This window comes from Pteropus alecto, unplaced genomic scaffold (genome assembly GCF_000325575.1).
Source record: "Pteropus alecto unplaced genomic scaffold, ASM32557v1 scaffold195, whole genome shotgun sequence".
Classification (NCBI taxonomy): Eukaryota; Metazoa; Chordata; class Mammalia; order Chiroptera; family Pteropodidae; genus Pteropus; species Pteropus alecto.
This window is the reverse complement of record NW_006438073.1, coordinates 1,473,567-1,489,021: the sequence shown is the minus strand read 5'-3', so window position 1 is coordinate 1,489,021 and position 15,455 is coordinate 1,473,567. Positions and strand designations below refer to the sequence as shown.

At 45.0% G+C, this 15,455-nt stretch overlaps 1 protein-coding gene and 1 non-coding gene across 2 annotated transcripts in view; one reads left to right on the top strand and one right to left on the bottom strand.

The window, feature by feature from the left end:
* The window catches only part of TIAM2 (T cell lymphoma invasion and metastasis 2), a 125,737-nt gene that overhangs the window by 39,500 nt on the left and 70,782 nt on the right, over window positions 1-15,455 (bottom strand). The window contains exon 15 of the mRNA XM_025049051.1: window positions 5,514-5,742. Coding sequence (XP_024904819.1) covers window positions 5,514-5,742 — 229 coding nt within the window. The remainder of the gene's footprint in view (window positions 1-5,513; window positions 5,743-15,455) is intronic.
* Window positions 12,695-12,813, top strand: LOC112482361. Its single transcript, XR_003047283.1, has one exon. It is a non-coding gene; the product is annotated as a 5S ribosomal RNA (ribosomal RNA).

Below are 15,455 nucleotides of genomic sequence, written 5' to 3'. Positions count from 1 at the left end.
GTTTCTGAAACGGAGCTGGCCTCCGGCCGATTGAAGAAACCGTATCTGTCTGTTGTCATCAAAGGTGACCAATGACCGATAGAAACAATGACTTGCACGCCTTGTTCCTCCTGTCATTGCTCTGCGAACCACAGTTCACTAAACTCTGACCTTTGATCATTTATTTGGACCAAGAACCAAACAGCTGTGACTATTGTTGGTACTTCTGCATTTTGGGCTAAGTGAGGGCAAAATCACCAGGATATCTTGGAAAACCAATGACGTAATAGCGTAGATTCTTATTACAACCCACAACCTGCTCATTTACAAGTATAATTTTTTTTTCTGGGATCGACCACAATTTCATCCTAAACTGAAAGTCCCAAGAGGAACGGCAAACCTGTGTTAACCTTTCTGAGTAAGGGCTAAGAACTAATATAAAAGGTAAGTAGAGCACGTGGTTTTCCAACCTACACCTATACACATGTGCCATCTCTATTCCTTCCATGGTTCTAAAGTGAGCAAATGCAAGAAAGATGGAAAGATAAGTGCTATTAAAATATAACATAGGTTTACATTCTAATTCTTGTATGTGGTAGACTGTCTCCTCAACTAGGTGAAATCAGATGGTTTTGGATCTCACTTAGTTACAAGAAGTCATCGGTCTCACACGTAAATTGATTTAGGCCTCAAAGGCACGGACGGACGTTGACAAACTCTCCAGTATGGTCGGGGCAAGAACAATGACCTCTGGAAGACTTTTAGAAGCTATGGGAGCCCTAGGAGGTTGAGGGAATTCATGGATAGAAATCCTGGGCCATGATCCATCCTGGTATCACCAACCACTACTCAGGTACTTGCTTTTAAGACAAGACCTAAGGAAAACATTTTAATTTTCTACATAATACTGGAGTTCCAATTTCTTCTTCCTTTTGCTTCTTTCAACACCCTAATCTCACCCAGAAAAGGACCAGATCCTCCAAGTCACACTTCATTGCTGTTGGTTGTAGAGTTAAGTTAGCCTGACAGGGCAGTACTGATCACAAAAGCATGAGCTATCCCTTGGCCAATTTCAGGGCGCAGTGACAGGTGGGGATACCAGGCTCACCTCTCCCAGGTCCTTACCACCACACCACGGCAAGTGGACCACGCGGAAAGCAAAATTATGCCCTAAATCCAAAGTGATTCACCACTGTTCCTCCATCGCAGCTCCTGAGGCTGCTGTGTGTGCCTACTGTGCGCAGCATAAACACACCCCTCCATCCACTCATCCAACACACACATTTTGAGCACTGGCTATTTTCCAGGTGCTGTGCTAGGTGCTCGGAATACTTGTCCCTGAGTGTCCCCACTCAGCCCTGTGCGGACTTTCCTCACATCATCTGTGGCACTTTGTTGTACTCGTGTGTCTGCCTGTCCCTCCCTCCCCAGTCACCTCTCCCCCAGACTGGAAGCTCACCTTGAGAGTAGAGACCGGGTCTCATTCATCAAGGAAGAGCAACGTCACAGAAGCCATACCACACAAAATCCACTACCTAAGTGACAGAATCAGGTCTGCATCACTGCTGCCTGGACCTTGTAAAGAACGAACTCTGGTATTTCCAGAGTTTATTGAGTGCAGAAAATACGACACATGACTAGTTCACTGACTCCTGGTGAAGATTTCTGGGTACCTGCGGCTCATCAGGTACGTGCCGAGTTGTGGGGATACAGCAATGAAGGAGACCTCGAGTCTACTGGGCTCTCAGAGGCGGCTCGGGCACAGGAGCTCTGGAGCCTGGAGGAGCCAGATGGATGCTCGGGAAAATAACACGGTGATGTCAAAAGCAGGTGTCATGTGAATTCTGAGTCATCTATTCCATCTATTCCCACAACTTTGGAACTTAAATGCTGAAAACTCCCCAAACCACTTTTATCTCTTCCGAAGGCAAACTGTTTACCTGGTGGCAGAACACTGGATGGCCTTCCTGTCGAAATCCTACCCACCCAGGATAAAAGGCTTCACTATGCATCGGTGAGGCCCATCACCATCACTACCCATCACCTTCGGTGTCCCTTAACTTCAGGAGCCCTTTGGTGTGGCTTGCATCCTGTTTGTGGCATGAGCTGGGACAGGATGGATCCCAGCAACCAGCTCTGAGCAAGGCTGGTGGCCCCCGGGGATCCCAAGAGGCAGTTCTAGAAGGTTCCTGAGCCCTGCCAAGATGGGAGCTCTCTGAGCTGCTCCACCACCCAAATTTCACAGACGCTGAGTCATATCTGGGTATAAACAGTCTCTGTGGTGACTGACTCCTTTCCCAACCCCACCAGCAAGGCACCATCACTGATCTTGAGATGGCAGAGCACAGGGGACACCAAGCCTGACAGTGTCACATGTGGGGATTCCAGTTCCAGGAGCCTCAAATTTCACCAGGACCTGTATCCCTGTGAAAAGTAATGTGCCCTTACCATCTTTTCTAGAGGAGAAATGAGAACAAAGTAGGTTCTGAGAGAACAGTAAACTGCCTGGGGAAAAAAAAAGTGTGGGCCAGGAAAATTCGAATGTTTATTTACCAAGCTGGTTTCAACAGGCACTGCTCTGACATCCTGTCCTAGGTGCCAAATGCCTATGTATAGTCCCACTGTACTCTGCCCACGTCCTGAGCACCAGCTGCTGAAGCGAGTAAATATATCCTTCCCCTCCCAACCGAAAGCCTGGCTTCCCACCTTGGAGAGCAGCCTCATGGGGACATATTCACGGGGACAAGTGTTAGGGCGCATGATCCCTATGCTCCCCACCCACCCGCTGCTCATCACTCTACAGTACAGCAGTTCGGGCTAGCTCCAGAGGAGGCTTTGGCCAATATGATGGTAAATAATGAAAAAAAAAAAAAAAACAATCAAGTCAAGGCATCTCCTTATATCTAGCAAATACACACACACTTTTGTTTCTCGCCTTATCCTGTGGACGTGAACCACCGGGGTGGGGCCCAGCAACGTCAAACGTCTAGCATCTCCGGTGGCCGTCGAGAGCGCCTATGCAGCAGCTGAGCACAGGCTCAGTCCCTCCTTTTGGACGGACTCACTCTGAGCAAGGCTGGTGGCCCCCGGGGATCCCAAGAGGCAGTTCTAGAAGGTTTCAGCTCCCTTGTCAGATGGGTGCTGAGCGCCAGGCACCCACAGGTACCAGGTACAACATCAGGCAGGCACCACACGTAAAACCGGCTAAGACAGCTTTCTCCTTCAACAAGCGAACATCTGCCGGACAGTGACAACGCAGCAGGCAGGCTGCCCCGGAAGATGACGGCCTCCCCGCTCCCCTGCTCGCCCCACAGGTCCACCAGGCGAGGGAAACAGGCTTCAGGTACGAGACGCCTGGTAGCACACTGTCCGCCCGTTCTGCGCATCAGGACAGACCCCACCGGTGTCACTATCAGCCACGCAGCTTGCCACCCCAAATCCTTTACAATTAAAGGGCAAAATCTACGTTCAAGTCACTTCCTGCACATAGACTTAAAAATAGAAACATCAGGAAATGCTAAAGTTAAGGTCACCTCGCCTACACAGCTCATAATATGAATTCAAAGTTACATTTACATCCCTTCCAGATCCAATCTCACCTAGTTAGTATGCAGGAGTGTGGGCTCTGCATCGATCTCTCTCTCTCTCCTCTCTACTCTCTACCTCCTCGCCCTCCTCTCCCCCCCGCCCTCACGACACGGCATAAGGAGCACCAGGCTGTGATATGTATGACCAGGAATTCTTGGGAAATGGGTGGCACTGGAAAGCCTGGGAGAGGGCCTGGGCACACGGTGCCCCTGCCAGTCTCCTGCCTGCTACTTCTCAGGAGCTCTCACTCCGCTCCGCAGGCAGCTACAGTGTTTGGCCCATTCAGCTGATGCCATCCTATAACCCCAGTCTCGCTGGCTGCTTCCTCTTTACTCAACCAGGTAGCGAAAGAAGAGGCAGCAAGTTCTCTGCAGTCCAGAGGCACCACCCAGGTGGCTGCCAGCAGAGCCTGGAGACACCAGGCAGCTGGGTCTCAGGGAGGGTGGACAAGGCCCTCTGCTTGTGCTGCAGCAGGAGCTGGCCACAGGAAGACGAGACAACCGGTTCGCAGAAAAGAGGGATCCAGAACCCCTCCTGAAAAGTCTGAGAATATCTCCTGCGGTCTCAGAAATGGCAACTGTAAGAGGAATCAAGTTACAATCTCAAGATGACACAGATCCCCAGGCCAAAAACAAGAAACCAAAATGAAAGAACATTTGTTTCCATTATCTGGTACAAAGAGACTTTTCTTTTCTTTTCTTTTTTTTTTTTTGAGAAACTAACGTTGGTGGTCAGAGCATCAGGAAAAGCTCTGCTCACTTTGTGGGTTGTGGATTCACTTGAAGTACACAGAAAGGACGGGCCAGGAAGATGGAGATTATTTTTACACTATGTTTTTCATGCTTCTAAGCGTGCGCTGCAGCACACAGATTCTCAACACTGTCAAATCCAAAGTATCTATCTATATAATAATATATACTTTTACTATCCTGAAATAAAATTCACTCTTAAGCTACCTCCATACATAATTTCACACACACACACACACACACACACACACACACACACACACACACACACACACAGCAATAATGGCAACACAGGGAGAAAAGTCAATGAAAAATAATTTGTAATTTAAGAAAATGCTTCAACATGGAGATGCTCGGGCGCAATCAGTCCAGAAGCTCGTCACTCACTCACTCCACAGACAATCGGTCGATGACTCAGCTTCATCACACACCGATGTCGGCGTGTCCTGGTGTCAACTCAAATGCATACGGGCTGTTGCCACCAGCGACATGATCTTCCAAAAGGACAAAAACTCTTGACAAAGTTCTGAACAAAACACAAGACAAACTCCCCTTGATTTATGGGGTTGTTGCATATCTACAAGACCGAAAGCACCCTAAAGCTGTGTGTGGGGTGGGGGTGGGGGATAATTTGTGTTTATTTGCAAAACGGAGCTAGTTTTTTGGCTCAGATAAATATGCACATGAATGTCCAGTGGAAGAATTTTGTGATGCAAGGGATTCACCTGAGCATGCAGGACATTTGGCGACCACGTCCGCAACCACTAAATGCCACTTTCCCCCAGTTCATTATCAAAACCAGAAACAGACTCATAAACTTCCAAAATATCCCTGGTGGGCAGTACTCCTTCTGCCAAGAGCCATCTCTCCCTCTCTCTGTGGACAGGACCTCAACTTTACCCCTGGGAGGGTCAGTGACACCAGAGGATGCAAAACGCACCAAAAAGCACACAGCTGAGAGCAAGAGCAAAGGGAAGGTTGGCTCCCCCGCTTCTGGAAGGAGGAGGAGAGGTGCTCACCGGCAATGAGAAGAAAAGACAGCACTCAGACACACAGTGCAGCATATTTAACTGTGACTGTCATCTTGGGCTCAGAAATGGGTTAGCCGATTAAATCATGAACCCCTAGACCCCCTCTGAGGTGAAAACTATAACAATGCTGTGAAGAAGACTAAAAAAAAAATATCAAAAAAGTTACAAGTATATCATAAATGGCTGAATTAAGTTTTCGACTACATAATCCCCTATGACGTTAGCTCTACACCTTTGACATCGAACAGCTTTATGTTTACTTACATTCGGATGACAGTTTGTGTGAATTGTTATTAATCTACTTGATTTATTCGATTTCTCTATTCGGTTTCTCAGAATGTCCACTATGTAATTCCATAGGTGAGCAGCTTGTGGGGAATCAATACATTTTAGATCTGAAAAGAAACTCAGAAATTATCCAATTCAATTCTTTTATCTTTTTATTTGCTTTTTTTTTTTTTGATTATTTGTTTGTTTTTAATGTGAATGCAATTTTACGAAAAGGCAAAGATCTTGATAAATCCAAGCTGTCAGTGGAAGGAGTCAGCATTTTGTAAATACGACATTACAATTCTTTTTTTAGTTTTCCAAGCTACACCCGCTACTATAAAATTCTGCATTAACGCTCATGACACAAACTTTATCATGGTGTCAAGAGCACATTGAGCACTAAGTTCATTTGCACAGAACTTAAACTCTCCTAAGATTTTTAAATTTGCAAGCTTTGTATAATGATTATTTTTAATTAACTCATATTTCCCTAAATTTTTCTTATGTTTTTACTCCAATATTCAGTGGTTTGTGACATTTTTCATTAATCACATTTGCAGAGCTCTGTCATCTAGGCAAACATTACTCTTCATCAGTCAGCGAAATAAAATAAAAATAAAACCAATTAAATAACAGAAATAACAGATGGACTATTCAGTGAGAGAAAAAAATCACTCTGAGTTGGCCAAGTTCAAAGGCTATTCAAGTCCAAAACTGCGCCACTCACAAAGAGACCACCATTAATATTATGTGCTTCTGGTATAAAGATTAACCTACTTTTCTAAAGATATCTGGGACTCTATATTTCTTTATTGTTATGATTCTCTTGTCAAGAAAATTCAAAGCATCAGTTTGAATGTCATTGTTAAGCCTGCAGAGAAGTAAATTCTATCACAGCATAAATACCATGCTAGAAAAATGTAAATTTTATAAACCTTCCAAGTCCACTTAACCTGAGGTCACAGCCAACTGCTGATGTTCTCGACAGTGCGAGATGTCTGGCGATAAACAAAGAGAAGTGAATCCTGGCAGGAAATGTTTCTTAATAGCAGGCTGTCATGATTTGAATCAATTTATCTTGTGATAAACATTCTCAGAGTCTGAAAGACTATGCAGAAAAACAGGAATATGGCAAGTGTTTTCAGGGCAGGGATGTGCTACAGGCACCCTCCATGCTGATTACAACCTAGCGGAGGAAGGGCTTCTTAGAAGAGGGGAGAAGAGAGTTGGGGTGTACCTTCATTCTCGTTCTCCATGAGGGCTATGGCTGTGACAGAGGCACGTGCTTCGCCCACAGAAAGGAGGCAAAGGGCCTCTCGTTGTACCTTCTGAGGTCCCTGATGAAAATACGAGGTCGATGGTAAAGGATTCGATTCCATCAGAAACCGATTCCCGCCAGAGCTAAGAAGACTACCTAGATGTCAAACTTAATTGCATTCGGGGGCATATAACAGACACCACTGTTTTTCAGACACTTGAAGAACTTTAATGAAGTAGAATTTAAGCTCAAAATCCATATGAACTACTTAGTTGGAAATCTATTTAAAGACTCTGAGAAGAAACCTAAGAAAAGAACAAAAACGTACACACAAGATTCTATTAGGGAATGTGCTCTGGGAAAAAGAACACCTGCAGAACACCTGCTTTCAGGAAGTGCTGCTGTTCTGTGGGATTCAAAGAGGATAAAACAGAATATTACTCAGCCATGAAGAAGAGTGAAGTACTGATTCATGCTACGACACTGATGAACCTAGAGAACATCATGCTAAATAAAAGAAGCCGGACATGAAGGTCTATTTTGTATCATTCCATTTGCATATGTGAAATGTCCAGATTAGGCATGTGCACAGAACGGGGAGGAGATTAGTGGTTGTCAGGGGCTGGGGGTTTGGGGAAGTTATGAGTGACTGTTGGTGAGTACAGGGTTCCTCTTTGAGGTGAAGAAAATGTTCTGGAATTAACGGTGCTGGTTGCATAACTTCATTAATATACTAAAAATCACTTAACTGTACACTTTAAAGAATTTAATGGTATGTGAATTCTATATATATATTTTTTAAGATAAGAATGTCAGTGCCTATTTTACAGGACAGAAATTAGAGTCTAAAACGCCACGAAAAGTGGGTTTCAAAGAACCAAATCACACAAAACACACCATCACAGCACTGTCAGGTTAATGAAAATCTGTAAATTTACAAAAAAAGGCACGAGAATAAAGATAGTGAAACTATGACTGAACACTTGACCTCTGCCTGGACTGAGAAAGCCCCAAATAAATGATCACGAGCCGGTCACCACCCCGGCCCCCAGAGAGGAACCCAGATGAGACGAGGCCCATCAGCCACCACCCATCTAGTTACACTTGACTCTGTTTTACCACAGGGCACGTTGTCACCGAGTTTTACTTTAGGTATGTTAAGAGTGAAATCTTTGAAAAGGAAAAAAGTGGTTAAAATCCCAACATTTTTCCCTCTGTGGAGGAAAAAACAAGCCAACACAGTTCTTGCCCTATCTACCACTCACCATGACCTTGTCCAAGTTACTAGCAACTCGATGTGTCTCTGTGCCTTGATTTACCCAGCTGTGAAAGTCAAATGATAATAACACATCTCTGCTCCACTGGGGTGATGTAAGGGATAATTAATGCTTTTAAGGTTCTTGGTGATCTTTATGTTTGAGACAGCCTGTTATTATTACAAAGCCTTAAACTCTTTTTCTAGGGCAGCCGAGACCTGATTCTATTTAAAGAGGTAAAGAGACTTGTTACAAAATGGAAAGCTTGATCCATTACTTTTTTTCACTTCACAAACTTTTGTAAGACATGCAGATTTCTAGGGCCATATAAATTGCTGCTTTAATCATATTAAATAACTGAATCTGAGAGAGAGAAATTAAAAATATTAAACCGTTTTGTCCAATCCTTTGTTTTAAGAGTTGAAGACAGGAACTTCGAGGAAGCTGCTCAAGGTCAAGCATGAGGCCAGGAGCTAGAACCCGGATGCCCTTACCCTAGATCGACAGACATTTATAAATGTTACAACTCCCAAATCGAACTTGACACACATCTCACATCAGCACTGGCCTACACTGGTGAGACAGAAGTTACTGTTCCTTTCCAGTTGTGGTTTTGATTTATGGGCCAAAATAATCCTACTCCACAGGCACCGGTCAGACCATTAAAGCTGCAGAGCAGACGGAGGACCCGAGCTGGGGTGTAAGGATCTCAGCCAAGCAGAGTCATGGGCCATCCCAGAGTCCCCTACACATGGGGACGCATGGGTGCGTCTCAGCACAATCCCCTTGCAGTCATTTATGAAGGAGTCTGGGAAGCTCCAAGGTGCACTCAAAAGATTCTCTCTACCCGCAGAACCCACTGTCAGGAATGCTAACTTGATGTTAAGAGATTAATAACTTTCCCTCCAGTCAATGGATATTTGAGTGGAACACCTGCTATTCACCAAGAACTGCGTTAGCTGCTGTCCGGTACATCTTCGTGGTCCTCAGAGTCCCTGTTTTTCACGAGATTTTCAATCTAGTAGGTAAACTGTGACAAACGCATAGAGTGATATCGCAAGGCCATACATCTTAACTTCCCTATCAGGTATACAGATGGAATATGTTTAGAGTTCAAAAGAAGAAGAACCCGCGATCCCTCCAAGATAACATGCAGGGAGCCCCGCTCCCCCTCCTTGTGGAATACGGTCCTAAAAGAGAGGCACGAAAATTGAGCTGTAGGTTCTGAAAAGACTTCTATGCCTAGGATCTAAACAGATGATAAAATTTCTACTTACACCTCACCTTTTAAACACACCTGATATGTATTTTAATCTTCTCCTTCCCCAGCGAAGTCACAGTGACCTGCTGAATATCAGAGACCATCCAAGTAGGGCTAGAGCTCACCTGACGAGTGGCATTTTGGGGTCGCAGGCATCAAGCTTATGAAAGCTGGGCTTCTTATCAACACTGCCAGCCCCTTGTCCTCAATCATTTTTATTTAAAAAAAATACTGACAAAATTCAAATAATTATGCTAACACTACTATGCAAAGGTGCCCAGACTTCACAGAAGCATGATGTTTCACCGACTGAAACACAGAAGTCAGAGCTGGATTTACAAACATCATTTCAGGAATAAATAACTAGTGTTGGAAAGGTAAATGTAGAAAAGTTAAGACCAGCATGTCCTGTACATAGAAGCTTCTGAGAGCTTCCTTGGGAATTCCAAATCCAGCAGGAAGGCCCCTAGGGCCTTCTGGAGGATGGGCCTTCTATAAACTGTCCCAGGTAGTCCAGACCTGCCCACCATCCAGGGCCCGCTGGTGGGGCTCCTTGCAGAAGACACAAACTAATTCTGCTAACGAGTTCACATGTGTCTTTCCAAGTACGTTTTCCCAGAGCTCCTAGCAAGTAACGAAGCTGGATAACTGGAACTTTGTCAGATTTTCCCATAACATGTTATAAAGATGGTAATAGCCAAAAAGCAGAACAGGATAAAAGGATTAATATGAGAATGGACAGTTTATAAATGACTAGTCAGAGCTGAATCCTGTAGGGTCAGAAATAAATTTATAAGATGTAATAAATCATAACTGAACAGTTTGAAGTGAAAGCGATTGATTTGCTGCACTTGTATTTCAAATGTTATTGATTTCTCCTGTAAACGAACATGTCTGCCTTACGCTCTGAGTGGAAATCTTTAAACTAGGCAATTCATCGCTCCCATCCCCTCCTTTTCCCTTTATGTTGTTAATTTAGATTAATTTTGTGGGGGTTTCTGGATAGGCTTTCAGGGTAAGTCATTTAAAAACTTTCTAAGTGGAGGGAACAGGCTCCACCCAGAGGGGTAACACAAGATGTGCTGAAATGAACTCCTGGGGTCCCCCAGAGCTGCCCACAGCCAGCCTCTCCATCATTGCTCAGCCAGACCTGGGAGTCATCCTGGCCTCCTCTCCCCTCACACCTACACTTGGTCTCTAAGCAAGTCCTAGAGACCTGTAGGTTCCAGCCCCACCGAGGGCAAAGCCAGCATCGCCCTTGCCGGGGTCACCGCACGAGCCTCTGCCCCCTCCTTGGCCTCCTGTTCTCAGCGGCCAGTGATGCTTTAAAAATCCTGATCGGCTCATGTCACTTCTCCACTCAAATCCGTGGGATGTTCCTTGTTACCCTCAGTATAAACGTCAGACTTTGAACTGGACGATGAAGTGCTCCCTGCTCAGGCCTCACGCGACCTCCCCGGTCTCTGCACAACTGTCCCGCTGCATCGCCCCTCCCCGGGCACATCGGACTATGCGCCGAGCCTTCACCTTGGAGACTGTTCACAACACCTAGAAAGCTTTGCTCCAGACATCCGCACGGCCCCGTCCCTCACCTTCAAGTTTTTGTTCCAATGCCTCCATCTTACAGATGACCATTGGCTGCCCCATCTACAGCTGCACCCCTGCCCCCCTCAACCTCTAGCCCTCCCGTCCCCTTCCAGCAGACTCTATAATTCACTGATTCACTATGTTTACCGCTCATTATGTTTCCATGCACTAAAATGCAAGCTCCATGTGGGCAAGGATTTTTTACCTCGTGTTCACTGTGTCCCCAGCACTCCCATAATGATGCGTGACAAGGCAGGCCGTCACTAAATATTTGTTCAATGACTAAACAAAAGGGAAATGAAACAGAAAACAGTATTTTCTGTTTCCCAGCGTGGGCCTCAGGACACTCTTCACGAATAATGGGTAGAAAACTGCAGGTCTCGTTGCAGGAAGAAGAAGAAAATTAAGTACAGTAGTTCATTGCCCAATTCCAAGGGAAAAAGGTTTCTCGAAGTCCAACTGTTTGCACCAGAGTCAACCTCCTAAATAAAGCCATGTTTCCTTCTTAGCCGCGAGGTTATTTTCCGCCCTTTGAACAAACCACATTTTAGATACAGCGTACGTATTAACACCTTGTTGAAAATTAAAGTTAATGTTGGAAATGGAAGCTCTGGGAATTTCTTTCATTCATTTGTTCATACATTCAAGCTAGTATTTCTTGAGTGGCTCTACTTACGTCTGGTGACTCACTGGTGATAAAACGCAGGGAAGAGCGCTGCTGTGCTGAGGGAGGACACCCCTACGCACTGCAGAGGAAAATGCAGGACTGCCGCCACAGGGCCACCCACCCCTCAACCTCATTTGAGCCTGGCCGACGCCGCCACCATGTCTCAATCAGACCATCAGTAGCTTCGAAGATGTCCCCAACACCACGCCCCTGTGTATTCTCATCACCCAGGCTGCTTCTCCGCCTGGCACACAAGACCCTTTGGGACTTGACCCCTGCTTACCTGTCCAGTCTCATCTTTCTCTCCTCCCTATTTGCACCTGACCCTCCCACAACCCTGTCTTACTCATACACCTCCCCACAGCAAGACTCCTCATACACACACACACACACACACACACACACACACACACACACACACACAGCTTCTCTGTGCCTAGAATACGCTCCGCTTTCTTCGGGGTTTAACACAAGTGAGACCATCCCTCCAAAGTGGCCGTGAAGACCTGCAACCTGAGCGTTCTGCTCCTGTTGGACTGCCGCTCCTTATGTGTGCTATGACAACCCTTCAGAAAGTATCGTCTGTAGACTCCTGGGGCCGCCGAGATCCTTTCTAAAGGGACTGCAAGTTCAAAGTTATTTTTATAATTGTGCTAAGTGTCATTCGTCTGTTTCTCTCTGAGTACATTTGCACTGATGGTGCGAGGCCACGCTGGGAGATCTGCCGGTGTCACAGCACGCATCGAGACAGTGGCACCCAGTGTACCAGTCATGATGGGTTCTCTGTCACCACATGCCTTCATCGAGAACCGTGCCAGGTTCACTTAAGAACGTCCTCGATGAAGCAGGAAACATGATTGACTTCACTAAATCTCAACTCTTACAAACATGTCCAGGAAGCACCGACACAGATCCTCTGCGAGGTTGTTTTCAAGGACAAGCGCTTCTGCGCTTCCGCTGCAATGTGAACTAGCTACGTTCTTCACAAAACAATTGTTATTCGAGAAAACAACTGACAGGAAATATCTTCTTTAACATGAACAAAGCAGTCTACGGCCATGCCACCCTGAACAAGCCCGATCCCGTCTGATCTCAGAAGCTAAGCAGGGTGGGGCCTGGTTAGTACTTGGATGGGAGACCACCTAGGAAGACCAGGTGTTGTAGGCATAAAAAATAAAAAAAGGGATTGTAAGCTGACAAGGTCCTTGCAATCTGTGAGGTCAACCAAGGGTTGCCTCGCCTAAAATGAATGACTGAATGAATGAATGAATGAACGAACAAATAAACAAGCAAACAAATAAACAAAGAAACAAATAAATAAATAAGATAAATAAATAAAATAAAATAAACAAAGCGAGCCTGTCATTTCCAAGAGGGGGTGGGGAAGCTGACAGTATTTGTAGATATAATTCAAACTTTCCAGCAAAAATTTGAATCTTGGAAAACTTATTTCCACCACCGTGAGCTGGACAACTTCCCAATACTTCGACATTTTGCCAATGATATTAATGAATATGATTTTTAATGATGCATAATGAAATGTCCATATTTGGAAGAGCCGCATAACTTAGTGACCTAATATTTTCCAAATAACCACTGCATGTTACGAAATAATACAAGAGTAGTGGATCAATGCAAAGATAGGCGAATGGTTTTTTTTTTAATGGATTTCGACGTAACCAAGAAAAGCCCATCAACAATGTTTCAGACTCCACATCCCAACTCACCTTGAAGGAATTACCACTTGTTGAGTTTTGGTGTAATATTCAAAAAGAAGAGCCACAGTTATTCGAAAGGACTATTAAAATATTCCTCCCTTTTACAACTATATATCCACATGAGGCTGGATTTTCTTCAAATAACTTCCACTGAAATATGCATTACAAAGATTAAATGTAGAAGCTGATATACAAATCCAGTTGTTCTCTATTAAGGCACACACTACAGAGATATGCAAGAAAATATAAAACGATACTATTCTTCTCACTGACTTTTTAGTTTGCAGAACTAGCTCATTAAAAATATGCTTACTGTGCTGATATCAAATGGATTCATTATTGTCCCTTTAAAAAACATTTTGTTAAAATTTCTCAAATTTCTCATACAGTAAATATAACCGACATATCTAAAGTTTTCTGGGGCGCCTGGTAATTTTTAACAGGTACGGACCTGGAGACCAACAGGTTTAGAAACTGCGGAACTAGATCAGTTGTGATGGTGACTGTGATTGCTGCCGGTCCAAACGCCTGCCCTTCCCCACGCCAGCGCCTGGAGAGAGATGGGGACTGTGGATTTTCATTTCTGCATCTCTGCCGTCAAACACAGTGCTGGACACACAAACATATGCATCATCTTACACTTCCGGGGTGGGGGCGGCAGAAGACTGAAATGGCTCGGCAGGGCTGCACTCCACCTGGAGGCCCGAAGGGAGAATCTTCTAGAGGCCACCTGCTTTCCTTGGCTCAGGGGCCCGCATCACTCCGACCTCTGCTTCCATCGTCACCTCTCCCGATTCTGACTCTCCTGCCCCCCCTTATCGAGACCCTTGTGATTACACTGCGCCCACCCAGACAATCCAGCACAGCCTCCCCATCTCAAGACCCTCAGCTTCACCGTATCTTTAAAGATCCTTTTGCCATATTCACAGGTTCTGGGGTTTAGGCTGTAGACACTCGTGGAGGAAGGGCCATTATTCTGCCTACCTCAGCCATGTACTAAGATGATGCAGTAAAAATAAAGCAGAAAAATACCCCACCACTTTCTCCAACACTGAAGAGTCTCCAGACCAGGATGAGAAAGAGACAGAACAGCAATGACCTCCGGACGAGAAACTGGGTGGCTCAGGACAGGGTGAGAGAAATTCCTCTGTTTTATTTATTTAACAAACCATTATGTGGCCTTGACTATGTCCCGGGAAGATTATCTGATTAATCCTATAAAAATCCTAGACTTTTTGACCATTGCAAAAACCAAGCACAGAGAGCTTAAGTGACTTGCCCAACCAAGATCACACAGCTAATAAGTGAATGAACCTGGAGCTAGGATTTGAACCCAGGTTGTCTACTTAGTGTCCATGCTCCTAATTATATCGCTTAGAGGAATGTATGTATCACTGTTTAACCTTTTATACTGCTAATTTATGTACCATGCACATGTATTATCAACTCCCAAAATTAAAGATAGAGTCTCAATATAGCTGTCTCGAGAAGTGACAGCTGACACGGAGATACCACACTTGGTCTATCCTGATGGTCTCAATTCTAGGGAGGAAGAAGTCAGGAATGTCATTCATTTTTAAGCCCATTACAAAAGGGGAACAAAAATGGGGACTCAGACAAGCATCATTGGGCGATCAGTATTCATAATATCCACAGGCATAGTCAGATCCTCGCCCCCTTTTATGTAACAGGCTATAAAGTTCCTTTTTCCATCAGCTAACACAGCTTCACAGACCTACTACTTGGGAGAACTGGCTCGCTTTGTACACACAGGTGAGTATATTTGACCCAGTCATCTCAAACTCTCAGGTGGCTATTAAAAGTGACATATCCAATAGAAATTTCAGTGTGGTCTTTCAGGGAAATTCTGTAAGTTCTTACCTGAAAGATGTATTTGCACTTAACACAGGAGAGCTAATTCAGGACTAGTTTTTACTCTAAGTGCTGGCAAACTTGACCAGCTTCTCCCTCGGCTCCTACATTATCCTCTTTGCTACAGGGCGTCTCCTTACCTGTCCCCACCACAGCCAGCAGGGCCTGCTGCCCCTAACGGTGACCTGTGAGGACCAAGCCGTTAAAGGATATGGCTTC